We start from the raw sequence: 26,620 nt of genomic DNA on the forward strand, positions 1-26,620 counted from the left end.
TCCCTTACCAGACACACAATACTCACCAAACGCTCACCAATCTCCGATCACTTTCGCTTACCAGACACTGACCACTCTTCACGGGACTCTTCACTCCCCAGAGACATCTCCCAATCACTCCCCACACCACAGTCCAAATCTCACTCTCCATTCTCCTCCACCATTACATATTCATCTTCTTCATATTCTTTTAAGCACAGTTGCCAGGCACAGGCCCGAAAACCCAAAAAGTCAAGCGGACAGCAACAAACAGCACTGTCAAAGTTGTAACAGACAAGTGTAACACGTGGTGTGAGACAAAGCAATTGCCATACAACACGTGGTGTGAGACAAAGCAATTGCCATAGGCTGGAGGTGAACCTTAGTCAAGGGGGTTCAGGGGTCAACGGCGTAGAGGCCGGCCGGCAGCTGACCGGGCGAACCGGTGAGGCTGGCAAGCGGTGCTGCGCTACTGCGGAGGAGGAAGTGACAAACCGCTCACGCCCGTGGCACCGATGTGGGTTTTTATTTTTTTGTTTTCACCGGATCGGCGATCGCGGCCTCCACGCAGCCACACGCGTTTCACGCCAACACGGCCTCGAGCCCTCGGCCCCACATCCGGCATTCGCACCCCCCCCCCACCCTAACCTCCCCCCCCACCCTAACCTCCCCCCCCCCTCGTCCTCCTGCCATGACCCCCACGCTGCCCAGCGCGGGTCGCACGGAGGGCGAGTGAGCGACGCCATCGGCTCTTCCCGCGCGTGCCGTTTGTCCACCACGACGTCCGACGCCACGCGTGCCGGCGAATCTCTTCAATTCCTTCAGTTGTCGAAGAAGCTCCACCCCACCACCCCCCCCCCCCCCTCCCACGCGGTGCGTGGACCGAAACGTCGAGCGAGAGTTGCGCGGCAGCGCCGGCGGCACGGCCGCGAAAACGCGCGGAGCGGCGTGGCCGCGATCGGCAGGATCCGAGCCGGACCTCGCGCGGTCAGTGCGGGGGTCGCGCTCCCCCCGACCAACACGATTTGTTCAGGAGGGTTTGGCCCGGGCGAGAGAGGGGCCACCACAGTTAAACTAACAGACAACACGCAGCCCTCTGCCAACTGTTCCACCACCGACTGAGCGTCTGCTATCTGTGGGGAGTTTGGGGGGGGGGGGGGGGGGGGCTTCCTGGCACTCGTGAGGAGGGTAAACAGGACACGATTAAAAACGGGGAACAGGATTCAAAACTCGGTGCAGCGCGACGCACGGGGTTTGTGGGAGGGGGGTTACGCATCTACGACGCCGGCAGCCGGACAGGTGACCACGGTGCAACACTCACGCGCGCACGCACACCTACACACGGACGCGCCTACACACGAGCACACACACACGCGCACGCTTTGTTTCGCTACCATTTGCGTTTTCGTTACAGCACTAGCAGCGTCTCCTGCGGCGAGGCGAACGCGGCCAGCGAGACGCGGAACGACGACCAGCGCAGAGAGGACAACCGTGGCGGCGGCGGCGGCGGCGGCGACGGGGGAGACGGGCTGAGCGCCAATATGGGGAGCAAACTAGCCATTCACTAGCCCTGCTCCTACGACTACCACTAGCCAATCACTCGCCTTGCTCCGACAACTACCACAAATCACTCGCCCTGCTCCTGTCAATAGCCAATCGCTAGCCCTGCTCCCATCACTAGCCAATCACAAGCCCTGCTCCCATCACTAGCCAATCATTCGCCATACTCCTATCACTAGGCAAACATTAGCCCTACTCCTATCACTAGCCAATCATTAGCCCTACTCCTATAACTAGCCAATCACAAGCCCTGCTCCTGTCACTAGCCAATCGCTAGCCGTACTCTCAACCACTAACCAATCAGACAGTTACCTCTACTCCTACACCTACCACGAACCACAGCAGCCAATCAGAAGATTGCCCTACCACTTACACCATGAGCCAATGAAACAACTAGCACTACCACCCCCACCCCAACACTAACGTCACATTACCCAACGAGACCTCGAGCGTCGACCCCCTTCACCTCCGTCGCCTTCACCGCCCCCGCTCCCGCCGGCACGTCGTGCCCAAGCGCGGCCTTCCTTGCGCCCACCCAAGACCCCCGCCAATGGCCCTCCCGCACGAGCCAAATTCTCTCTATTTACAGTGCATCGACAGCGCCTGGCGCGACGATCCGCGGCGCCAACATAAAAATATTGAGAGAGGGGAGCGGGCGGGAGTGAAATAATAACGTGGATTTAGGGGGCGGGGGGGGGGGGGGGCAGGGGTCATAGGGAAGCAGTGGTGGGGGAGAGGGGGGGGGGTCGCTAGTCTGTCTTCTTGTCTTCGGGGGTCTTGGCAGATGCGGCGTCGCCCCCCCCACCGGCGGGGTCGGGCGGGGCGGCCAGGGCGGGGGTGGAGGAGGATGGGGCGCCGTCGCCCGCCCCCGCCACCACGGGGTTCCCCCGCTCGTCCAACCCGCTGGTGCCAAACTCGTTGGTGCGCAAGGGGTCGACACGGTAGATCCAGCGCTGGTACAGGTAGATGAAGAACACCACGTCTGCGGGCACGGGGGCGGGGGGGACCACGGGGACCACGGGGGAACGGTCACGGCAACGCTTCCTTTCCTGCCCCGAGCCAGCCCGGCGTGGCTCAGGGCAGCTCGGCTCGCGAGTTGTGCGACCCCCCACGCAACTGCTAAGCACGGCCCCAAAGGGCCAAAACAAACAACACCCAGTGTCAAAGTTCCAGATAGCAGTGTAGCACAATTTTAGCAAGGTTGTATTGTTGTTTCAAAATAACAATAGGCGTTTACTCTTTCGGCCAATAAAACAGGAGTTGGGTTAAGATGTTCAAACGCCAAATAGATATTTTTGCAATATCTATTTGGCATACTGTGTGTGGTTAACGCAGACTTCATTCCTTGCAAAAGATATCTAATTGGTCAGTTTAACACGGAGTCTTTCGCGACCAATATAATCCGTAATACAGGTTTTTTTTGGGGTTAGATCGCGTAAATATATGAATGGGTCATTAAACCTGTTTACGTGACAAACCTTACTAAATGGCTATGTTGGGTGGTGGCGGGATTAACGACACATTTATATACTTACGCGATGAAACCCAAAAACTGTATTATGTTATATATTTGGTGTTTGAACATCTTAATACAACTCCTATTTTATTGCCAGAAATGGGTAAAACCTATTCTTATTTTTCAAACTTTTGATACTGGCAAAAAACGTCCCATGACAGTATCCTTGCTGTTAAGAGTGGCCGTGGGTGCGTGCCCTGGGAACTCACCATCGCGCAGGCAACCTATTCTGTACATCATGGGCATCTTGATGACAAAGGCGAAGAGGTCGTCGATGAAGGTGTTGAGCGCCTTGTAGGTGAGCATGCGCCACGGCAGGTGAGCCACCGACTTGAGCTTGTAGTTGATGAACAGCTGCGGGGTCATCGTGATGAACCCTGGGGGGAGACGGGGCGGGGGGGGTTGGTATGGAGGTGCGGCACCGAGGGGGTCCCGGGGACAGCGGGCCGGGCGAGACGGGATGGGGGGCAGGAGGAGAGCGCGAGCGTGCCGAGTAAATCCCGGGTCGGTGGCGCTGTGCTACTTAATAAAAAAAAGCGGACTGCGACGGAATCGCCGGCCTTGCTGATATTAGCCAATCGAATGAAGGGGCGTGTGTCACATCATTACACGATCCATTAATCGCCGACATTGCTGATAATAGCCAATCACATGAAGGGGGGCGTGTCACATCAAGACTCGATCTACGGTTCGATTGGCAAATCGACAATAGCGGTGAACCTGCAAAAATATTATCAACCCGGTATTTCTGATGTTAGTTTATTATGGATCGACTGAGCGGGAATCGATACAATTAATCTCGATTAACGATCAACGGTGACCATACACGAGCAAAGACATGCCCCAAGCCACAGCCATTTTCTTCCATAATGGGGGGCAAATCTCTGATCGGTTACTTTGGTCGGGTGTACGATTTTATATTGCTCTATTACAGCGCCGTAGGCTCCACCGGGAGGGAGCCGACAAGAGACGGTGTTCCGCTGTACAGCGTCGAGACCTCGCTTACACACTACAATGCGTCTTCGCTAAAAGGCGGCTCCCCCTATCAAGGGGATCGCTTTTCGCGCAAAGCGGTATCTGAGCGGTCGACAACGAACTACTTTCTTGAGCTGCGTGGGATGAGCGGTGCGGTGATACGGTACACGGAAAGATTCGGTACGCGGCGGCCTACCCCTCATCTCAGCCTCTTTGTCCCGCCGTGGGTTGACCACAAGCTTGTTTTAGAGCGCAAATGCGATAAAAAATTTACCACAGTAAACAAAGTGACAAGCATCGCTCAGCTAAGGATTCATTCAGAACCCTCACAAAGTGGCCCGCAAGAGCGGATATCACGGAAACACTTCCGAGATCGCGTAAACTTAACGTTAGTCTCACGAGAGCTGGAATGTGGACAGGTTAAGTACCGTACTGAATTTAACACATTGTACGGTTATTGGTGACGGGGCTCGGAACATCAACTCGCTGTACTTGAGAACCCGGTTTAATCACAGGCGGCAGAAACCTGGATACAAACCCAGGGTCTCGGCGGTGCCGGTTCATCACAAAGTCACGGAGACCACCTGGGTGTAAGTGTCCCGCACGCACGCACGCACCGAAGGTGAGCAGGAATCCGTAGAGCATGCTGAGCACCCAGGAGTACCAGCTCTTGTGCTCCTGGTACACGAGGCTGTAGACCGCGTAGCAGCCAAGCAGCGGGAACAGCGCCCACGACAGGTAGCGGAACGCCATCTGCACGCGCACACGCGCACGGAAATACGGCGATGAAATCGGCGCGTGCACGCGTGCGTACGCACGTCGGTTGGAACTTCTATCGCCCCGTACGTAGCCAGCCATGCGAATCGGGGGTGCAGGAACCAGGTGGATCGCTGCATCTCGGGATCGTCCGTGACCACGGCTCGGACAGGGAAGGGAGGCCTTCACGCGGCAGCGGACAGATCATGGCCAGACGACGCCGACGACGACCAAGCAGCAGATATGGGACCTTTTTTGGCAGTATCAAAGTATAAAAAAATAAGGAGAGGTTTTCACCCTTTCTGGAAATAAAACAGGTGGTAAAGTGTTCAAACAGCACAAGCACCGTGTGTGGTTAATGCAAACGGTTTCTATTTGGTGTTTGAACCTCTTAACACCTGCCGTTTTATTTCCAGAAAGGGTAAAACCTGCTCTGATTTTTTTCAGACCGAGCAGTAGCGGGGACGCTCGCCGGCACTCACGTCGTCGTAGTCCTTGGTGGACGACTGCATGTAGGTGGACTTGTTCTCAAAGCGTACACGCGGGATGATACCCAGCAGCTTGTTCTCGCGGTCCACCTGCGGGTCGAGACGCACGGTCCCCGGCGGGGTTAGCCTCCTCCGTCCGTCACCGCTGGCGGGCGCCGGCCCGGCCAGCGGAGGGGGGCGGGTGGGTGGGAGGTGGGCGTTGTGGGGGGGGGGGGCGAAATCTCACCTTGATGTTCATGACCTTGGTGACCTTCCAGAGGTCGATGAGGAGCCCCACGAAGACGCTGATCTGCACCACGAAGTTGGTCTCGTTATCCAGGATGTACAGCAGCACGACGGCCGACTGGAACACGCCGAAGATCACCGAGCGCACAGATAGGCCCTCCAGGGACTGCCGGCTGTTCCAGAACTGGATGTCTGTTGTTAGCACGTGAAGTGAGTGTCGCACGCACGCACAGACACACACACACTCCGATCACTCTCGCAGCAGCAGCAGCGGCGGCGGCGGCAGCTTCTGGCTGGCTGTCGAACAAAGACGTCACCGCGTCGGCGTGCTTTCAGATGCACCTCTGCGGCCGTCTGCAATGCGCTTCCTTCCGATGTTAGGAAGCCACTGTGGAGCTATGCACTTATAAATCATCATCTAGATTGCAAACGTATTTCTTCAGAACTTCTTTTTGTGTTGAGTTTGTGGTTGTTCCCCCACACCTACGATTATCACGGTTGGCTACGTATGGTGCGAAAGAAGTTCAACATACATATATACATCAAACTTTAGGGGGCAAGTGCTGTTAGCGAGCACCTATGAAGGCCAGAACTTCAAACCAAGAGGGCTGGTAACCAGCACCACTCTCGACCGCCTTTGTCTCCCCGGTAATGCCGAGCCGGCATGTTATGAGAGGGGAGGCGCGAGGAGAGAGAAGACAGAGGAGAGATAGGGAGAGGAGAGAGAGGCGAGAAGACAGAGAGGATGGAGAGATCAGAGAGACTAGAGCTCTAAGAAAGAGGGAGAGATGGGAGACATAAGAGAGAGAGGGAGGAGGGAGAGACAAGAGATGGAAAAGGGAGAGATGGGAGACATAAGAGAGAGAGGCAGGGAGAGACAAGAGATGGAAGAGGGAGAGATAGGCGACATAAGAGAGAGAGAGGGAGGAGGGAGAGACAAGAGATGGAAGAGGGAGAGATGAGAGACATAAGAGAGAGAGGGAGGAGGGAGAGACAAGAGATGGAAGAGGGAGAGATGGGAGACATAAGAGAGAGAGGGAGGAGGGAGAGACAAGAGATGGAATGAGGGAGAGATGAGAGACATAAGAGAGAGAGGGAGGAGGGAGAGACAAGAGATGGAAGAGGGAGAGATGGGAGACATGAGAGAGAGGGAGGAGGGAGAGACAAGAGATGGAAGAGGGAGAGATGGGAGACATAAGCGAGAGAGCTGCACCGTTCTTGAAGGCGAGGAACTCGAAGATGCTGTGCACGATGGAGACGACGATGGTGATGCCCAGGAGGTAGGGGTTTGTCTCCAGCAGCGCCACCTGTAGCCACGGCAAAGCAACGCGTGGGGTACAGCAGCAGCAGCAACCACAACAACAACAAAAACAGCGACTGCATCAACAACCACAGTGACCGCATCAACAACCACAGCGGCAGCAGCAACAACCACAGAACCAGCAGCAACGACCACAGCAGCAGCAACGACCACCACCACAGCAACAAAAATAGCAGCAACAACAGCAGCACAGACAGCAACCACATCAACAACAATAACATCGGCAACAACCACAGCAACAAAAATAGGAGCAACAACAATACCAGCAACATTAACAACCGCAACAACAACCACAGTAGCAGCAACAACCACAGCAGCAGCAGCAGCATGTGAAGACCTCGAGGCTATGCCACCACAAGCGACTGTCACTTCCTTCCTGCTGGCAGATCCCTGGGCTCCCGCACAGCTGAAACCCAGCCCAGATTTGCTTTCAGCGTTTCATCAGCAGCGCCGCTTTTCTTTAGGTCATCCCCCCTCGTTACACAATCGATGATGCAGAGTGGTGGCGAGGATGGCAGCGAGTGATTACCATGGTTATTATGGCAACGGTGATGATGATGGTGATGATGAGAGTGGGTGGAGATGATTATAAAGGTGATGAGAATGGGTAGTGATGATAGCAGGCATGATGATGGTGATGGCAGTGAATAAGATGTCGATAACAGGGAGTGGTGGTGATGAAAATGACGAGAGTGGGTGGAGATGATCGTGATGATGACGATGATGACAGCGGGTGGTTACGACGATGATGATGATGATAGTGATGATGAGAGTGGGTGGAGAAGATGGTCATGGTGAAGGTGATGAGAGCGGGTAGTGATGATGGCAATGATGACAGTGAACGGTGACGATGATGATGATTATGATGATTAGTGGGTCAAGGCGATGACGACGAGGGCGATTGTTTGCCTGGGATGGCATCGCGACGCCGACAGTCGGTGACGCCCCCGCCCCCCCACCGCACCTTCACGGAGTCCTGCTCCTCGTCGGACTGGTCGTAGAGGTCGTCGCCGAGGATGTTCCAGGCGGAGCGCGTCGACTGAGCCGCGTACATCTGCCAGCGCCAGAGCGAGAGCGGCGAGAACGTGACGTGCAGCGGCAGGCTGCGAAGCGAGCTGTTGATGGGGTAGAAGTCCTTCTGCAGGTTCCAGTAGTCGTTGAAGAAAACCACGGGGAAGTAATCGCCGCTCACCGCGTCGAACTTCACGTCTGGGGTGTGGGGGGACACGGGACGAGGCGGGGGACACGGGATGAGACGGGGGACACGGGACGAGACGGGGACACGAGGTGGGAGACGGAGACACGAGGTGGGGACACGAGGTGGGAGACAGGGACACGTGACAAGATGGGGACACGTGACAAGACGGGGGACATGAGGTGAGAGACGGGAACACGAGGTGGGAGGACGGGGATACGGGATAGAAGACGGACGTGGAACGAGATTAGGTTAAGCGAAGGGCACATGTGTCTCATGCTCCCATGTGTTACGTAACCACATGTCCTATGGTGTCACATATCCCTGCATGCCCACACAGGTCTCATATCTCCACTCGTCTCGTGTCCCGACTGATCTCCTGTCTCCTTCCCCCCATGTGCCTCCATGCCTCCCCGGCGTGTCCCCCAGTGTTGGCGTGCAGACGGCCGGTGCTGCTCACACTGGTCGAGCGGGGGTGGCACCGATCCCTTGACCCAGGACGTGTGGTCGTCCACGATGTTGATGGTGACGTTCGGGTGCCAGTGCGACAGGATCTCCACCGGCCCATAGTCCTCCGCTCGCTACGGTAGCAGCAACAGCAGCAAGTGGCAGTAGCAACAGGAGTAGCAGCAACAGCAGCAAAAGTAGTAGCAGCAACAGTATTAGCAGCAGCAGTAGTAGTAGCAGCAACAGCAGCAGTGGTAGCAGCAGTGACATCAGCAAGTCGTAGCAGCAACAGCAGCAACAGTAGTAGCAGCAACAGCAGCAGGACCAGCAGCAATAGTAGCAGCGAGAGCAGCAGTGGCGGTAGCAGCAGCAGCAACAACATAAGCAACGGCATAACCATCATCGTCATCATCACTATCGTCGCCATCGTCAACAACATCTCTCATCAGCAGTTTTAGCGGCACCACCATGAGCTGCAGCAGCAGCTGCAGTGGCGGCAGAATGATTCAACCCGGTCACCAATGACTGCACAAAAGAACCCATGAGGCTTGCTTGTGGTTCTGCACTAAGTTGGCTTGACTCCAGCTCTGCAGGGTCCGCACAGTGAGGGTGCCACTGCAGCTGCCCATTCACTATTTTAAAAGGGGGCAACACTCGGTGGTTGTGCAGCGCCGTGCCGAGCTGCCCGCGCCTCGCATCAAGAAGATGCTGGGTAGAGGCCGACCGAAATTCGGTTTTGGTTTCAGCACCGAAAGTTGGCAAATGGCCTCTTTCGGCATACTCTCGGTTTCGGCCGAAAGTTAATTTTTAACTTTCGGTCTGGTTTCGGTTTCGGCCGAAACTGATATTGACTTTTGGTCGTCATTCGTCAACCGAAGATCTATTTCTAGAATATAACGCTAGTGCTAAGTCTATCACTCTGCCTATCGGCCAGTCAGCCGGCGCTCAGCAATCCTAGGCGATAGGCTGCATACACACACACACGTCAGCAGCAGCAGCAGCTTGGGAGCGAGGTTACAACCGCAACCATGGTCTGCTAATGAATATACGACCGGTCAACAGACGGCAGCCTGCATCTCCATCCGTGGGTGGAGTCTCTTTGGCGGGACGACAACAAAGTGCCTCTGTTGTCTGTTCCCAGCCGCCTGCCCGCCTTGGCGTATGTGTTGCGTTCGCTTCAGTCTACACGCGTGTTGATGTGTTGCGTTCGCTTCAGTCTACACGAGTGTTGATGTGTTGCGTTCGCTTCAGGCTACACGCGTGTTGATGTGTTGCGTTCGCTTCAGTCTACACGCGTGTTGATGTGTTGCGTTCGCTTCAGTCTACACGCGTGTTGATACCGAGATTCGAAGTGTGACAATTAGAGGCCGACCGAAATTCGGTTTCGGCGCCGAAAGTTGGCAGATGGCCTCTTTTAGGCATAGCTTCTGTTTCGGCCGAAGCCAAAAAGTTAACTTTCGGTTTACTTTTGGTTTCGGACGAAAGTAAATTTGTAACTTTTGGTCTGGTTTCGTTTTTGGCCGAAACCAGAAATTCAGTTTCGGTCGGCCTCGAGCGCTGGGTTTGATTCCCGACTCGAGCGCCATTCTGCGTGAAGTCTGTATGCTCTACCCCAAGTTCTGCAGAGTGTGTGCAGTTTGTATGTCCTCTCTCTTCTCCGCAGAGTGTGTGAGTGCGAGCGATTGCATGCGAGAGGGTGTGAAGCAGCAACGTTACCCCCTAACTGGGCGGTGGTGGGGGTGGCTATCCACGTGGCCTGTAACCCAGCGCGCTGTGGAGCAGCAGCGAGGGTTGGTGTATCACACAGAGATGTTGCGAAACTCTCTTTCCGTGGGTGACGAAGAGGAAGAAGTCTTACACCGGCTTTGCCAGGAGAAGGCATTCCAGCAAAAAAATGGACTCCACCTGTTTCATCTGTGTGGGATAGAGTGTTCCCCCCTCGCATGCGTGGGTTGTCGCCGTATGCTCTGGTTTCCTCGCGCATGTAAACGCTCGTTAATTGGTGGATAACACCTTCATATATAGAGGACCGCAGAGCCTGAGCAATCGTTGGCACCGGCTCATCACGTGGCCGCCTTCCCCCCTCGCACCTCTAAGTCTTCAAGAGAGAGAGGGAGAGAAGAACCGTGCGGTGGCGGCAACGCAGCGCCACTAGCCGAAATCGGTATCATCGTCGCAAACACGCGGCAGGAACCTCCTGCACAGGGAGTCATGAGGCTCAGCGAGGCGTTGCTGGGCGAAGAGGAGGAGTGACGGTGAGGGCGGCGCGAGGGCCGGAGAGCGGTGCCCCCCACCTTGATCATCTCGGGGCTGGCCTCCGTCTCGCCCGTCAGCAGGTTCTTCGTCTTGAGGAAGCGACGCTTCTTGTACTTGTTCAGCACTGCGCACGCGACGTCACACGTGGTGTCGTCACACGTGGTGTCGTCACACGCGGCATCGTCACACACACCGTCGCACTGCACACGCTAAACACATGTCGTCACACACGGCGTCACACTGCACACGATAAACACATGCGGTCACACACGGCGTCACATTGCACACGCTAAACGCATACCGTCACACGATAACACACATGGCGTCACACACGGCGTCGCAATGCACACACTAAAGACATGGCGTCACACACGGCGTCACACTGCACACGCTAAACACATGGGGTCACACACGGCGTCACACTGCACACGATAACACACATGGGGTCACACACGGCGTCACAATGCACACACTAAAGACATGGGGTCACACACGTCATCACACACGGCGTCACATTCCACACGCTAAACATGCGGCATCACACACAGTGTCACAGCACACACAGCATCACAAATAGCGCACGCACACAGTGTGTCACACACAGCACATACAGCAAACACAGCGTCACATACTGTCACACACCTTACTGTGTCACACAGCATAATGCGTGACGCAGAGCAAACACTCTAGACTCAGCCGTAAATGAGTAACTGGTGCGATGTGTCAAATATGACCAATGGGGAGAGAAAGGGAGCTTGGGAGTGGTTCGGACCACCCACTCCTTCGTGTGCAGTGCGGGCCTTCATAGGTGTCCGCAAACAGCACTTGCCCCAAAAGTCTGTTCAGGCTACCCGGGGGATCTTTGTGTTTGTCTGTCTCGTACGTACTGCGGGAGATGTGCGTGGTGGCGAGGCGCCGGTACTCCTCCTTGCGCGCGGGGTCGGGGTGGTGACCGCTCTTGGTGAAGAAGATGTGGATGTAGAGGGAGCCGTTGTTCTGTACGTTCTGTACAGCGCACCCACCACCACGATCACAACTACCACCGCAACCACCACCAACACCACCACAATCACAACTACAACCACCACCATCGCGATCTATCACCACAACCACCACCACTGTGATCAAAACTACCACCACAACCACCACGATCACAGTATTACCACTATCACCACAACTACCAATACCACCACAATAAAAATATCACCAACTACCACCGATACCAAGTTCCGCTCTCACCATTAGCAGCAATACCATCACGCCCACCGCTATCACTGTGAACACCACAACCACCGTTCTCACTGCCGTCACCACAACCGCCGCTACCTCCACAACGTGAACGAGGGGGTGAGTGGGCGGGCGAGTGAGTGAGCGGATATGTGAGCGGGAGTGGGCGAGTATATGGGTGAGCAGGCGGGCGAGTGAAGGAGTGAGCGGGCGGGCAAGTGGACGGTTATGAGTGGGCGACCAAGCGAGCGAGCGGGCGGGCGGGCCGGCGAGCGCGGTGGTGAGAGCGTGCCTCCGAGATGTCGATCTCGTGGGAGCTGGAGAAGGAGCCGTCCCCGTTGGGCCCCGAGGCCCAGTCCCCATAGCCAAGGTCCAGCAACTCCCACACGAGCACCGAGCTGTCGTTAAACTGCGTGAACAGCTCCTGCTCCGACACGTACACGCGCATGTCCTGCACGCACGGAGGCACACGTCGCAACGTCACGCGGCCACCATCGCGCACACACACAGGTACATGCAGGTGTCCTGCACACACGAGCGTATTCAACACGCGCGCGCGTGGCAACATCACGCAATCACCATCATGCGCACGCACACGCGTGTCTAGCGTACAACACACACCGCTCCATCGGTTCGCTGTCGTCAGAGGGCGGAGAGTCAGTCGACCATTGTCTAGAGCAGTGGTTCTTAACTTTGGGTGCATTTAAGAAAACCAATGGGATACAGGCTGCAGTCAAGGTTAAGAACCACTGGTCTAGAGAGACACGGAGTCTGCCATCCATCCCGTCTGGAAAAAGGTGGGGGCGAGGCCATGACTGCACATAGGGGAGGGGGCACGTGGGAGGAGGGGGGGGGCTCTATGTGTGTGCGCGTGTCCGCACCATGAGTTGAGAGCACCGATACATTGGTTAGCGCACTGTGCTACGAACTCGTCGAGTCTATGTTCGATTCCCACTCGTGGTAAACATGGCGGTGGCGAATATCCGAATTGCTCCTGGACCTCCTCGAGGTTGACATCAGCCTTAAACAAGTCCCCGGTGCGGTGCGTAAATATCAGCACTGGGGAAGGCAAAGGCGGCCGGGCACGCACGCCACCCCCTCGCAGATGGGTGCGCTTTGCCCCGGCGGCGTGCGCGGGCTACCCGTGGAGACCCTTTGTCTGTGTGTGTCGCATACCATAAGCGTGTCCTTGGGAAAGAGGTTGCGGCTGGGCGGTCGCATCACAGCCGCCTCCCCAGGTGCAGCCCCCTCCTGCGGCGCCGATCCCCGGCGGAACCAACTGCTGATCACCCAGATGATGAAGATTCTGACAGAGCGGCAGCAGCAACAGCAGCAACAGCAGCAGCATTGGTTACAAGATGTGCGCTCTGCATCAGATAGGTCACCGAGTATTCTTATTAAAAACACGTAATCACGCCGCACTCGTCGCCGTGGCTGCGCCTCAGCGCGTTCACAGCGCGGACGGGAGAGAGCGCGTGCCCGTGGGGCGACTGGGCGGGCAAGCTGACCACCCTGGCAGAGGCTGGGGGATCATGGGGTGGGGGGGAAGCAACAGTGGGGGGGGGGGGGCACAGCTATGGAAAGGGAGGGCGATCCGCGAGGCCTACCGGAAGAGCACGCCCTTGATGACCTGCCACGCATTGGGCTGCTGCTGCGGTGGTGGCGGCTGCTGCTGGTTGTTGCTGTCGTTCGCCGCCGGTTCCACGGCGCCGTCGGCCTGGCCGTCCACCAGCGCGACCTGCGTGCGTTCACACGGCACCGGCTCGGTCTTAATCCTCCTCGTCGTCATCGTCAGCATCACCGTCGCCAGCATCGTCCACGCTCGCAGAACATGTCCAAGTCGGAGTGATTTCCCACTACTCAAATGAGCCACATCGAGGCGGTGATACTCATGTCCCGTTTACAGGCCTGCGGGGACAGTGATGGGAAATTACACATTCCTATGGCACGTGCGGGTATTTTTGTTACATTTTTTAACAACTTTGCTGAGCAAAGGTCCAAAAGCCCAAAACGTCAAGCAGCCGGCATGCTTTTGAAATTGAGCAAGGTTATTGTTGTTGTTATGAGAGCTTGTGGGAAAACAAGACGATGATGTGAGCAGTGCTAGGATAGAAGAAGGACGAGCAGCGAGGTGACCTGTAGTGTGGCTAGTGGGTGAGTGAATGAGCGAGTGGGTGAGCGAGCGAGCGGGTGAGCGAGCGGGCGGATGGGCGAGTTAGCTCGTGTCGAGCAAATTACCGAAGAAGTGAGCAAATTAGTGACCAAGTGAATGAGTGGGCAGATCAGAACTGCCTCACACGCGCACACACTAACATGCACATAAACACACAAACAAATATTCGGATTATAAGATGCACAAGGACATCTTTATTATATAGAGGGGGCAAAAGTGTGCCTCAAAATCCGGAGAAGGCGGTTTTGCCATGGCACCACCACTGGGTGTGCAACAGCGGTGTTGAAACGGTTCGAGCACTGCGCTTCGAGCCCAGCGATCCAAGTTCGATTCCCGGCCCTGTTCAGATGGCGGTACAACAACGGACTGGCCCCATCTGTGTGCAGCGTTCATGGTCACCCACTGTATGGGTCTTCTCCATACAAGACACCTGCCACGGTGGGGAAATCGTTCGCGGCACGCTGTGACTTTCAGCAATCGCCGGTTCGATTCCATCTCTCGGCGTGGCGGTGGAAACGATGGCACGGGTTAGTGAGCTTCTACCCCACCACCTCTGTCCGCCCAGCAGCGTGAACGGGTTTCACCGCGGTCAGTTCATCGTCCGGTTGCTTGTGGTAGGGTCAAGTTTTAGGTTACGCCCACCTCTTCCGACGTGCCTGGGTCAACGTGCAAGAGTAAGGCCAAATGCCCTCGACAGCCTGCTCTCGCGGAGAGCCTCTTCTGCCCGCAGTGGTGCGAGTAGAAATTGCAGGGCTGCACATTTGGCTGGCGTTCCCGCTCACGCGAGGCCAATCATCAAGAGCACAGAGCTTGAGCCAACGAAAATAACTCGACACCCACAGTTCCTCGAACACTCAACTCGCCGCACCGTACACGCGCAGTCACGCGCACGAGTAGATCCGGGGAGAGATAATGAGATCACGAAGACACCCACCCCCCATCCCAACCTCCACTCAAAGCGAGTGGCACATTCCGTAAAGGGGGACATCGCCGGTGCTAACGCAGGACTCGTTCCATCCTGTGCGGCAGTGGGGGCGGCGGTGGGGTGGCGGCGGGGCGGCGAGAGGAGTTCGACAGCTGCTGTTGCTGGGGTGTCTGGGTCTGGCCCGGCTCAGTCCGGCCCAGGAATGGACGTTCGCATAGGAACCAGAGAGAACCGCACCGCCACTCGGAGACGACCGCCGAGAACACGTCTCGCTCACCACAGCAGCATGCGCGCACGTACACGCGTACATCTGCATGCCGGGTGGCCTCCACTGACATCAAGTCGTCCGCTTCAAGGCAGGTCCCTTGGCTCGAGCTCTCTCCATCCTGTCCGCCCCCCCTCTCTCCCTTCGTGTCGTCGAGCAGCGTCCGTCATGCCGTGCGGGGAGGCCTACCTCTCAGTGTCTTTCCCAACATCCCAGAACAACGCTTCCGCCGGAAGTCTCGTCACCAAGCTCTGAACCGCTCAGAATGTGGCGGGTGTGCGCAAAGATTCGCGTCCCGTTCCTTTGCCATTCCGATGACGTACGCGCTCATGCTTACCAGATGCGTGCGTCACCGTTTTTTCTCCCGATTCCGTTCCGATGACGTGCGTGCGCATCATCAAAAAACAAAACCCGGAAGAAAAACTTAAATAGATCACTTTATCGGTACCGAGGTTCCCACAAAGGCCACGCGGCAGGGCGCGAGTGGCAGTGTTAGCGCCGGCTACCGTAGGGCGCGGCGGTCATGTCGCTACGGTTCTCTGCGGCGAGTGACGCTTGGGATGTCAACGATGCATTCGGGTCTACGTGCGTGTCAAACCATTGTACAAATAACCAATATCAACTATATATATAAAAAATCATTAATTACCATTACATTTAAACCCCACGTGCATTATTCTGTGGGGCTATTTCATGGAAAGCAGAGCACCGTGCGGAAAATCCAATATTGTACTGTACTCTGCTCCCACACTTATGCTCCCTGCTTCAGCAAAACTGCACTGACAAGAGTGATGCGTGGTCAAGGGACCACCACGGCCCGCACGGTGTGGCGAGGCCCTCATCCAGCAGCGGAGGGACTAAGGGCCATGCGGCGTGTACTGTTATTGTTATTCTGGTGATTGTCACTTTCTGCCCGAGGTTGCCTCATTCGTGGAACTGCCGAACAGTGACGCTCGCTGCCAACCTCTCCCTTGTCATCTCACTCCACTCCACTCTCTCCTACTTCTCCCTTGTCATCTCACTCCACTCCACGCTCTCCTACTTCTTCCTTCTCATCTCACTCCACTCCGCTCTCTCCTACTTCTTCCTTCTCATCTCACTCCACTCCACTCTCTCCTACTTCTTCCTTCTCATCTCACTCCACTCCACTCTCTCCTACTTCTCCCTTGTCATCTCACTCCACTCCACTCTCTCCTACTTCTTCCTTCTCATCTCACTCCACTCCGCTCTCTCCTACCTCTTCCTTCTCATCTCACTCCACTCCACTCTCTCCTACTTCTTCCTTCTCATCTCACTCCACTCCGCTCTCTCCTACTTCTTCCTTCTCATCTCACTCCACTCCACTCTCTCCTACTTCTTCCTTCTCATCTCACTCCACTCCACTCTCTCCTACTTCTTCCTTCTCATCTCACTCCACTCCGCTCATTGCACTCTCCTACCTCTCCCCTCCCATCTCACGACTCCCCTCCACGCACTCTCTTACCTCTCCTCATCTCAATTTACTCCCCTCTACACACTTTCCTACGTCTCCCCTCTCATCTCACTATTTCCCCTCCGACACCCTCTCCAACCTCTCCCCTCTCATCTCACTCTACTTCACTAAACCCCACACTCTCTGCTCCACAAACCAAGGCTTTCTCTGTCGAATCCCCCTGTCAACCTTCGCTCAGTGGGACATCACCGATTCTACTCCGCTACCCCCAGGGTCTGGAACTCCTTTCCCCCAGCCAGTCCGTGCCGATGGCTCCCTGGCCCTGCTCAAGTCCAGGCTCAAGACCTTCCACCGCCTCTCTCTGCCTGTAAAATAAACGTACCCCCACTCCCCACCCCACCCCCCCCCGTTTCTGCACAGCGCCTTGAAACGCAGCCGTATTCCGACGCTCCATCAATCCCCAATGCAAATTGTGACGTACGACGGGCGCTCAGCGCAGCTGTAACCGTGGGCGTGATCCCTGCGGGAGTGTGGGTGTTCTATTTTCAGCTCTCTCATTTTCTGAGCCACAGGTGGCATGGATATATATGTTTTAACACAGTTGCTGAGCACAGGCCCAAAGGGTCAACATGTCGCGAGACCAGCGACTAACTGCGCTATCAAAGTTGTAGTCTATAACACGCGTTTTTCTTTTTATTGAACGAGGTCGTCATTATTATTATAAGGATTTGGAAAAGAGACAATGGGAGGGTATGAAGACACGGAAGCGCGTATCCATGAACAACCGCCCTCTTTATCCAATCGGATTCACACGACAGAGCGAGTGGGAACCGTGGAGGACACGTTAACGCAACCTTTACTTGTGCCCGCTCACCATCGCCAGCAGGATCAGCTACACAACATCGCCTGCTGCCCTGTGCACACCAAGCCGCCTCTGCTTTCGGTCATCCAACGGATCTCCCTACGCTGGTCACCCCGCACGGCAGCAGGAGCACCACTCAACCTCCTCCTCCTCTTTACGTCGAGGGCCAGGAGCATGGTCACTGCTGGGCGTCGTTTCTCCGTCTGGAACGCGGCCATCATCATCGCCACCACCGTAATCATCGTTGTCGTCCCGCTGCTGCTGCTGCTGCTGCGCATTCAGAGCAGCAGCAGCAAAGTTCAATCCGCACCGACTTCTTAAGAGACACTGAAAAGGCCTCACCCTCTCTCGCCTGGCTTTCAAGCGACGCCGAGCTCAGCTCCGTATCTTTTGCCTATCTTTTACATCTGTGAAATACCGTGAACGTTACGACTTGCATTATTGATATCTCTTGCAATTACAGTAAGTGCATACGACATGTGCAGTACGAGCATTTTTTTTATTAAAACATTCTAAACATTAAAAAAAAGAATCTACAAGCTTTTGTCAGTTCATTTTTGGATAAAGCACTCCCAATGCCATGTTGGTCATGGAATTGGGAGCACAGAAGTACGGTACAACAAATCTTGTTACACCGGCATCTGCTGTCCGATATGTCCCACCACAAGCCCTATGGTCAACGCCTGCTGAAGCACTGTTATCCAGGCTCAACCTGCTTAGCCTCTGAGCTCTGATGTGATCAGGCGCGTTCTAGGTCATTTGGTCATAATCCGATGGAGCTGAACTCCTTAAGAAAACATCTACAGCCTCCTTGATCGATCTACTGCTGGACTAAAGGCCTTCCCGTGGCGTGTGGTTATGGTGGTGGTTACGAGGATGAATATAAACTATGAGACTATAAACTATTTTTATTTTTTTCCAGGTAAGGCCCACTATTCAGCTACGTAGCTCTTTTTCAGAAGCGACCTGTCTTTTCACATATTCTAAACGCACGTTTATGAATGTGGAGGGAAAAACCAGAGGACCCGGAGTAAAATCCACACGACCATTGGGTGAGAGAGACATGCAAACTTCAAATACACAACAGGCATCAGAGTGGGGATCAAAACCCACAACCTTCTACATACCAGGCGAGGTCGCTAACATCTCCTAGCCGCCGTGGCGCCCACGCTGGCCGGCGCGGGTCGGTACAGATGGGGTTCGCTCGCCCGCCGATCTGGCTCACCCGGCTACACCGTGCGCCGAGCGACCTCAAGAATTACAAAAAAAAAAAACTTGCGACGCAACCCCGGCCGAGCGAGACGCAGCCAGAACCCCCGGACTGTGAGGCGTGCGCGCGAGCGTGCGAGATCGGTCGCACGTGCAAAGCCACACCGGTTCCCGGCAACGGAAGCCAAAATCGGTTCAGAAGCGGCGACGGGCAGGACGGTTGTTACCGAACACGCCACCATCCCCGGCGTCTCTCAGCCTTTGCCACGAATAAAGGGGGGGGGGGTGCTGTGTTGCAAGAGCCCGTTGAGGTCACCGCACCACAAGGCGGCCGAGTGGCTCAGAGGTCAGAGCGCTGAACCGGCACCGCTGAGAGATCCTGGGTTTGAATCAGGGTTTCAGCTACCACCTGTGATTAAACATGGTTCTCAAGTGCAGTGAATTTATGGTCTCAGCCCAGTCATTTTTTATTTGGTTCTGCCCTTCATTATAAATCAGCTCTGAGAAAAAAAAAATCAGTTTGTCATGAATGTGTGTAGAACTTCTTTCGCACAGTACGTAGCCAACCGTGCTAATCGGAGGTGCGGTGAACCTCAATATCATGTGCAAAGTGAGTGAGATTGTGCTGCTCTCTACTGCGTAGATCACAGGTCACTTCAAGAGATCTCGGAGGTACAGTGAGAGAAAAAAGTATTTGATCCCCTGCTGATTTTGTACGTTTGCCCACTGACAAAGAAATGATCAGTCTATCATTTTAATGGTATGTTTATTTGAACAGTGAGAGACAGAATAACAACAAAATCCAGAAAAACGCATGTCAAAAATGTTATAAATTGATTTGCATTTTAATGAGGGAAATAAGTATTTGACCCCTCTGCAAAACATGACTTGGTACTTGGTGGCAAAACCCTTGTTGGCAATCACAAAGGTCAGACGTTTCTTGTAGTTGGCCACCAGGTTTGTACACATCTCAGGAGGGATTTTGTCCCGCTCCTCTTTGCAGATCTTCCCTAAGTCATTAAGGTTTCGAGGCTGACGTTTGGCAACTCGAACCTTCAGCTCCCTCTACAGATTTTCTATGGGATTAAGGTCTGGAGACTGGCTAGGCCACTCCCGGACCTTAATGTGCTTGTTCTTGAGCCACTCCTTTGTTGCCTTGGCCGTGTGTTTTTGGTCATTGTCATGCTGGAATACCCATCCACGACCCATTTTCAATGCCCTGGCTGAGGGAAGGTTCTCACCCAAGATTTGATGGTACATTGCCCCGTCCATCGTCCCTTTGATGTGGTGAAGTTGTGCTGTCCCCTTAGCAGAAAAACACCCCCCAAAGCATAATGTTTCCACCTCCATGTTTGATGGTGGGGATGGTGTTCTTGGGGTCATAGGCAGCATTCCTCCTCCTCCAAACACGGCGAGTTGAGTTGATGCCAAAGAGCTCCATTTTGGTCTCATCTGACCACAACACTTTCACCCAGTTGTCCTCTGAATCATTCAGATGTTCATTGGCAAACTTCAGACGGGCATGTATATGTGCTTTCGTGAGCAGGGGGACCGTGCGGGCTCTGCAGGATTTCAGTCCTTCACGGCGTAGTGTGTTACCAATTGTTTTCTTGGTGACTATGGTCCCAGCTGCCTTGAGATCATTGACAAAATCCTCCCGTGTAGTTCTGGGCTGATTCCTCACCGTTCTCATGATCATTGCAACTCCACGAGGTGAGATCTTGCATGGAGCCCCAGGCCGAGGGAGATTGACAGTTCTTTTGTGTTTCTACTATTTGCGAATAATCGCACCAACTGTTGTCACCTTCTCACCAAGCTGCTTGGCAATGGTCTTGTTGCCCATTCCAGCCTTGTGTAGGTCTACAATCTTGTCCCTGACATCCTTGGAGAGCTCTTTGGTCTTGGCCATGGTGGAGAGTTTGGAATCTGATTGATTGATTGCTTCTGTGGACAGGTGTCTTTTATACAGGTAACGAGCTGAGATTAGGAGCACTCCCTTTAAGAGTGTGCAAATCAATTTATAACATTTTTGACATGCGTTTTTCTGGATTTTTTGTTGTTATTCTGTCACTCACTGTTCAAATAAACCTACCATTTAAATTATAGACTGATCATTTCTTTGTCAGTGGGCAAACGTACAAAATCAGCAGGGGATCAAATACTTTTTCCCCTCTGTAGCTCTGTGAGGTCCGCTTTCCTTGCACTGCTCTCTTAACATGTTATAATAGCATGTGCTGCAACACACGTAATCACGTGCACCCGGACACGAGCCCGTGCTACGTGTCCCCATGTGCCGACCAAGCTGCCAGGGAGACACAAGACACTTGCTGGGGACCGTCAGACGTGTTCGTGACGCGGTGCAGCGCCGGCACACCGTGTGCCTCCCGTTGTGACCCGGCACGTGGTGACGTAGCGTGCGACACCGTATGTACATCGCGGAAACACCGTGGAGACACTGGAAATACCAATGGCAGTAGAGACACCATGGAGACACCATTGATCACAGAGAGACACCATGGAGACGTAGCGGAGGCACTGGAGACACCGTGGAGACAATGTAAAATCACATGCAGACGTCATGGAAACACACCATGGGTGCACTATAGACATTATGCAGATAGCAGACACCATGGAGACACCGTAGATCACATGTAGACACCACGGAGATGCTACAGCCACCACGGAGACAGTAGAGACACCATAGAGACACCCGACGTTCACATGGAGACACCATGAAGACTGCAGACGCACCATGAAGACACTGAAGATCGCATGGAGACACAATTAAGACGCAATGTAGACAGCAGACACCATAGAGACACCGAAAATAACATGGAGACACCATGGAGAACATCACGGAGAGAGACAGTAGAGGCACCATGGAGACACGGAAGATCACGTTGCGAAGCCGTGGAGACACGGCGGAGACAGTGGAGTTGGGCGTGCTGTTCACGCAGGTGCCCCCGTGCCCGCGATCCGCGCGGTGCAAAGTCCACGCGGCCGTCTCGGCCTCGCTACTCGCCACCAACACCCCACACCCCGTCCCTCCGGCTTACTCGGCCTCAAACACTCACTCGCCCACAAAGCTCTCGGGCGTCACGTGGACAGGCCGAGCCTTCCGAGTTTTGTCCCCGTGGTTTAAATTTTATTCAATTTGATGGAACATCTGGCTTGCAACCACGTATGCCAGGGTGTCGCCTGACAAGCACAAAGCAAACACGTGATAGCACCACTGTGCTACCGGCGGCGGCGTAGTGGCGACAGACAAAGAATCCGTTCGTTCGAACGCCTCGCATAATAACGATAATCATTGTTAAGACGAGAGTCGCTGTTAATGATTATCTTCTTGCAATTGGTGTCACCACGAATCCATTTTAGAAATCTCACAACAGCTTTGCAATCATTAGCGCTGGAAAATGGCCCACAGAAGCGGTTATCACAGATTTGCCTCTGAGATCCCTTCAAGTGACCTCTAGTCCATCCATTAAGGGGGAGCACTCTCTCGCCCGCCCTGCCAGAGCTATGCCCGTCACCCTACAGTAAAACTCACAGGGGCTGGCTGGAATTTATAGACACACTTAAACAAATCGAGTGTAGAACTTTCATATACCTACGTGACTTTACCGAAAGAACCAAAGACTATGGATTCCTGCAGTCATGAAAGCTTCAAATCAAGGGTTTTTTTTGCACCAGTCATTGGTGACTAAGCCGAGGCCATCAATTGACAATATTTGAGGAACCTGGTTTTTAACCACAGGCGGCCGAAACGTGGATTCGAAGTCAGAAATTCGGCGACACCACCTCAGCGCTCCGACCTCCGAGCCAACCCAGGGTGGTGGGTGGCGGGGCAGGGAGCGTCGGCGTGTGGTCACAGGGCAAACGCCATCGCCCACCCACCCCACGTGCTCTACGCTCGGGGTCATTGCAGGCTGGCCTAACGTGGTGGGGGGGGGGGGGAGCACAGAAATCACAATTAATGCAATTTCAGAATCGCGTCGCAGTGTCACCAAATGCCACTGCCAGGCGCTCACAATGTTCCATCCGCGTGGGGGAGGCAAACCAGGAGCACGCACGCGCACCGAGCCTGGTGCAGGGATCTGAAAATGCGTGCCTCTTGGCGGATGGTTGCCAGAGCACTGGAGACAATGCGGCATAATTAACGAAAACGCAAGAATCCGCACGCTCCCAGTCTCGTTGAATTGTGTGGGTTGGCGATAATAATAATAATTGTTATTACCACGTTTTATTGGGCAAAGAAAAGGCGTCACTGTGTCTCAAAACTCTTTTTCAGGAGGGTCCTGCCAAGTGTCATATAGCAGGGGGAGCAAGCACTCTGTATTCTCCCAGTAATTTGTGGTTTTGATTTTTATAAGCTGGCAACATTTTCGTGCCGCGACGCTGGCACACAATGGCTTACCCCTACTTTGAATAGCCTCACGGGATCTTTAACGTCCACCGTCCACAGGACGGCAAGTGGTAGTTTTTTACTGTTCGTTACGCCCGCGGGCATTAACCGGGGCGGCCGCGGGTCTGGAACTTCGAGCCTCTGCAACGAGCGGAGAGCGAGCGAGAGATCCCTGGGCCTGCGATAGGTTTGAGCAGCAAGCAAAGCGGCACGCGGCGCTAGCGTGCGTGGGCCCACGAACGCGCCATCGGCCTTCGCGGCACCCACGTTCGCACACGCTGCGAGCGTGACGCGGCACCAGAAAAACGCCGTCTCCTACCCCCCTCCGCCCCCGCGTGCCCCTATTACATAAGGGGACAAAATGTCGTGAGCGAGTGCCTGTTAAGGCCGGCACTGGGGCGTTCATGGTCAGAACCGCCTGTGCCAGACCACCTTTATCTTAGCGTGGCTCCATGGTGATCTCACACAGCACCGGGTGTGCGAGTTGGCTTTAGTCGACCGCAGGGAAGGCGGTCCCGCCAGGTTTGAATGAACTATTGGTGAAGTGAAAATATACGTCGGCATTCTATGTGTGAACAAAAAACACCTTGATTATGCTATGAAGGAAACTCTCTGCTATGAAGAAGGGCCATTGCCTAAAACGTCACCTGGCATATACACGTTTTCCTCTTAGTCGTCTTCACGGATGTTTAGTAATTAAATAAAATATATACGTACCCCACTGCAAAAGTTTATCACATTTTTCAGGAATTATATAACTTCACTATGTGCCCATAAAAGTCTGTGACGAAATCACCCAGAATGCACCCGATCTTGTCACATCGCTTAAATCTGCACAGGGACGAGTATGGATTGCGCTAGAGAGGGTGAATAACATGCCTGACAGGTTATACGAGATGGTTGCATTGTAAGTATTTATCCACACAGGATGATGAGGCTATCATCCAGCAGTGGATTGGCAAAAACAGCTGTACTGTATGTGAATAAGTAGAGTGACAGCCGGATGTCTCTGTGGTTAGGTGCCATATGACTTGATATGCTGTTTCAAATTCAAATCCCTGTCCATGGATAGACTCGGCCCATCATCCCTCCTTGGGTGGATTAAATCAGCAGCGCTTTGCAGGAATTCAGGAGTCATGGGACTGAAAACAGATGGGCATCGCTCCACCAAACGGCCAGACTTGTGAGACCACTTCAACACGACGGTATATATACACACACACACATCCCTGATCACCACAAGCAACGATGAACACGACCTGCCCTTGCCACTGCTGCGGCTTTGGCACAAACTGGACACCCCCTGCCCATTAGGAACCGCTCAGTCACTAAACGACACGCAATAAAAAGGGCTTCCAATAGTGCCGATAGATATATCTCTCTCCCCGGCACGGTACAAAGGTTTCATACCTTTGCCGTGCCCAGCGCTAACCGCGGTCCAAAGACCCTGGATACCGCCCCACGGATGAGCGTCACTGACGGGTCTACGTGAGTGACAGGAGTCAAGTTCACTCCCCTCCGTCACTCACCCGGCCAAGCGAACGTCTATTTATTTGGGGGCAGTGAAGAGTTGCGCCGTTGCGTGCATACCGCGCTGGGTGGTCGGTGAATAATAAATAGGTCAAGGCCAGGACCTGCGACGGCCCGGTTCGCGACGTCGGACTGTGCTCGTAACTTGCAATGCTAAACGACCGGTGACCCTGGGCTGTCCCACGGCCCTGGTTGACCGGAGTCGGTCAACCAGGGCCGTTCGACAAGAGACGCCCAGAATCCCCAACGACGTCGTCGTGACGGGAGACCTTTTTTTAAAAAAAAAAAACCGGTGCAAAGAGCCCGGGGACCTGCGCTTACCACGTCGATTCCATTGCAAGGTAAGCCGGGTTTGAGGCTGTGGCCAATTGTTGTTATTACGGGTGACCGCCGTGACCAACGAGGTGTCGTGGCAGCTGCCCCGAGACTACGTCGTAGGCAGCAGAGGGCGGAGCAGCAGCATTGTTGGGACATTACTTCTATGCGCCCCGCCACCCCCACCTTCACCTGAAGACGCGTTGACCGGCGTGGTCGAGCGCAGTCCAAACATCCCACCACGATCGGGGACGTGGCGGGGGGGGTGGGGACAGACACAAAAAGGGGCCGAATATGCCTGAGGCACTGCACCACGGCTAGCCACGCAGAGCCGTGGGCTCCGTTTGCCATTGGTAACGGTGCCCGCGCGCTGTCCATTGTGACCCGGGCGACGGCAGTACAACAAGTAGGTTCTGACCCATCTGTACATGCCGCTATTTGATTGGGGTATTAGCCCCTCGCAGAGCTGCGAGTTAGGGGTGCGATTCACCTTACTCTGAAATCATCATCATCAGCAGCAGCATCCATCATCTATCCACTGCTGGATGAAGACCTCTCCAAGCCGTAGCCACCGTTCACGACCATGCGACTGAACGATGCTACGCTTTTCAGTGCAAGTTTAGGGAAATCGCTCGGTCTGGCATTGACAAATCCATGGTCAATCCCGGAAAGCTGGATTGATCGTGACTTGTCAGTGACAGACTAAGCCCCGGATCAATCCAGCAGTGGATTGATCATGACCGATTTCCAACGACAGACTAAGCCACGAGTCCACTGCTGGATGGAGGCCTCCCTTTAAGCCGTTGCCATCCACCACAATGCCGCACGCATCCCAAACAAATCCCAAACATCACCCCCCCCCATTCACGTCACCATCACGCCATGCTCACTCCACTGCTGGGTCACGGCCGATCGCGTCAATGGCAGACTTCAACCGTGATCAGGACAAGCGTTAATGGGGGGGGGGGGAATCCCTTAGTCTCGCCACCGGCCACGATCACCGCTGGCCGAGGGCCGATAACCCCACTCGCACAGACGGCAGTCCCCGTGAACCCACTTCAAAGCGCTTTCGCGTGACGAGAGAGGCCGGCCCCCATGATGAGGCCGCATTGTCTAGGCCCGAGCAACGGGGGGGGGGGAGCCGCCCTGGCAAGAGAGCCAGACGGAGCCGTGGCGGGAGCCGGGGCTGCGGGGAGCTGGAGCCGCACGCTGCCGGGAGCCGCCCGCTGCCGGGAGCCGACCTACCTCCCCATTGCGCAGCGCCACGCGAGGATGATCCTCAGTAGCCGAATCCTCGCCTTCTCCCTGCGCCGACATCTTGGACTGGGAGGGGGGCGGGGCAGGGAAAGACCGGGGGAGGGGGTGCGGGGGCTTACAAGCGGGCGAGGGGCGGGGCCACGGGGCCTTATATGGGTCGTGGGAGGGGCTATACGGCGAGGGGAGGGGTCACGTCGCCTATTATGGGCAATAGGAGGGGCTATATGGCGAGGGGAGGGGTCACGTAGGATAATATGGGCAGTGGGAGAGGCTATATGGCGAAGGAAGGGGTCACGCCGCCT

The 26,620-nt window shown here is 54.9% G+C and overlaps 1 protein-coding gene across 1 annotated transcript; it reads right to left on the minus strand.

Moving 5' to 3' along the window:
- Positions 1-486: 486 nt before the first annotated feature.
- Positions 487-26,420, minus strand: CLPTM1 (CLPTM1 regulator of GABA type A receptor forward trafficking). Its single transcript, XM_032974104.2, has 14 exons — positions 26,307-26,420; positions 13,553-13,683; positions 13,122-13,251; positions 12,238-12,396; positions 11,606-11,723; positions 10,757-10,842; positions 8,476-8,596; positions 7,785-8,029; positions 6,713-6,806; positions 5,501-5,691; positions 5,269-5,364; positions 4,648-4,783; positions 3,265-3,432; positions 487-2,521 (listed from the first exon to the last, which is right to left on the minus strand). Exons 1-14 carry the CDS (start codon positions 26,376-26,378, stop codon positions 2,289-2,291), a joined length of 1,980 nt encoding a protein of 659 aa, XP_032829995.2. The 5' UTR covers positions 26,379-26,420; the 3' UTR covers positions 487-2,288.
- Positions 26,421-26,620: the final 200 nt, after the last annotated feature.

Source organism: Petromyzon marinus, chromosome 53 (assembly GCF_048934315.1).
Source record: "Petromyzon marinus isolate PM22_M1 ecotype Great Lakes invasive population chromosome 53, UKy_Petmar_22M1.pri1.0, whole genome shotgun sequence".
Classification (NCBI taxonomy): Eukaryota; Metazoa; Chordata; class Hyperoartia; order Petromyzontiformes; family Petromyzontidae; genus Petromyzon; species Petromyzon marinus.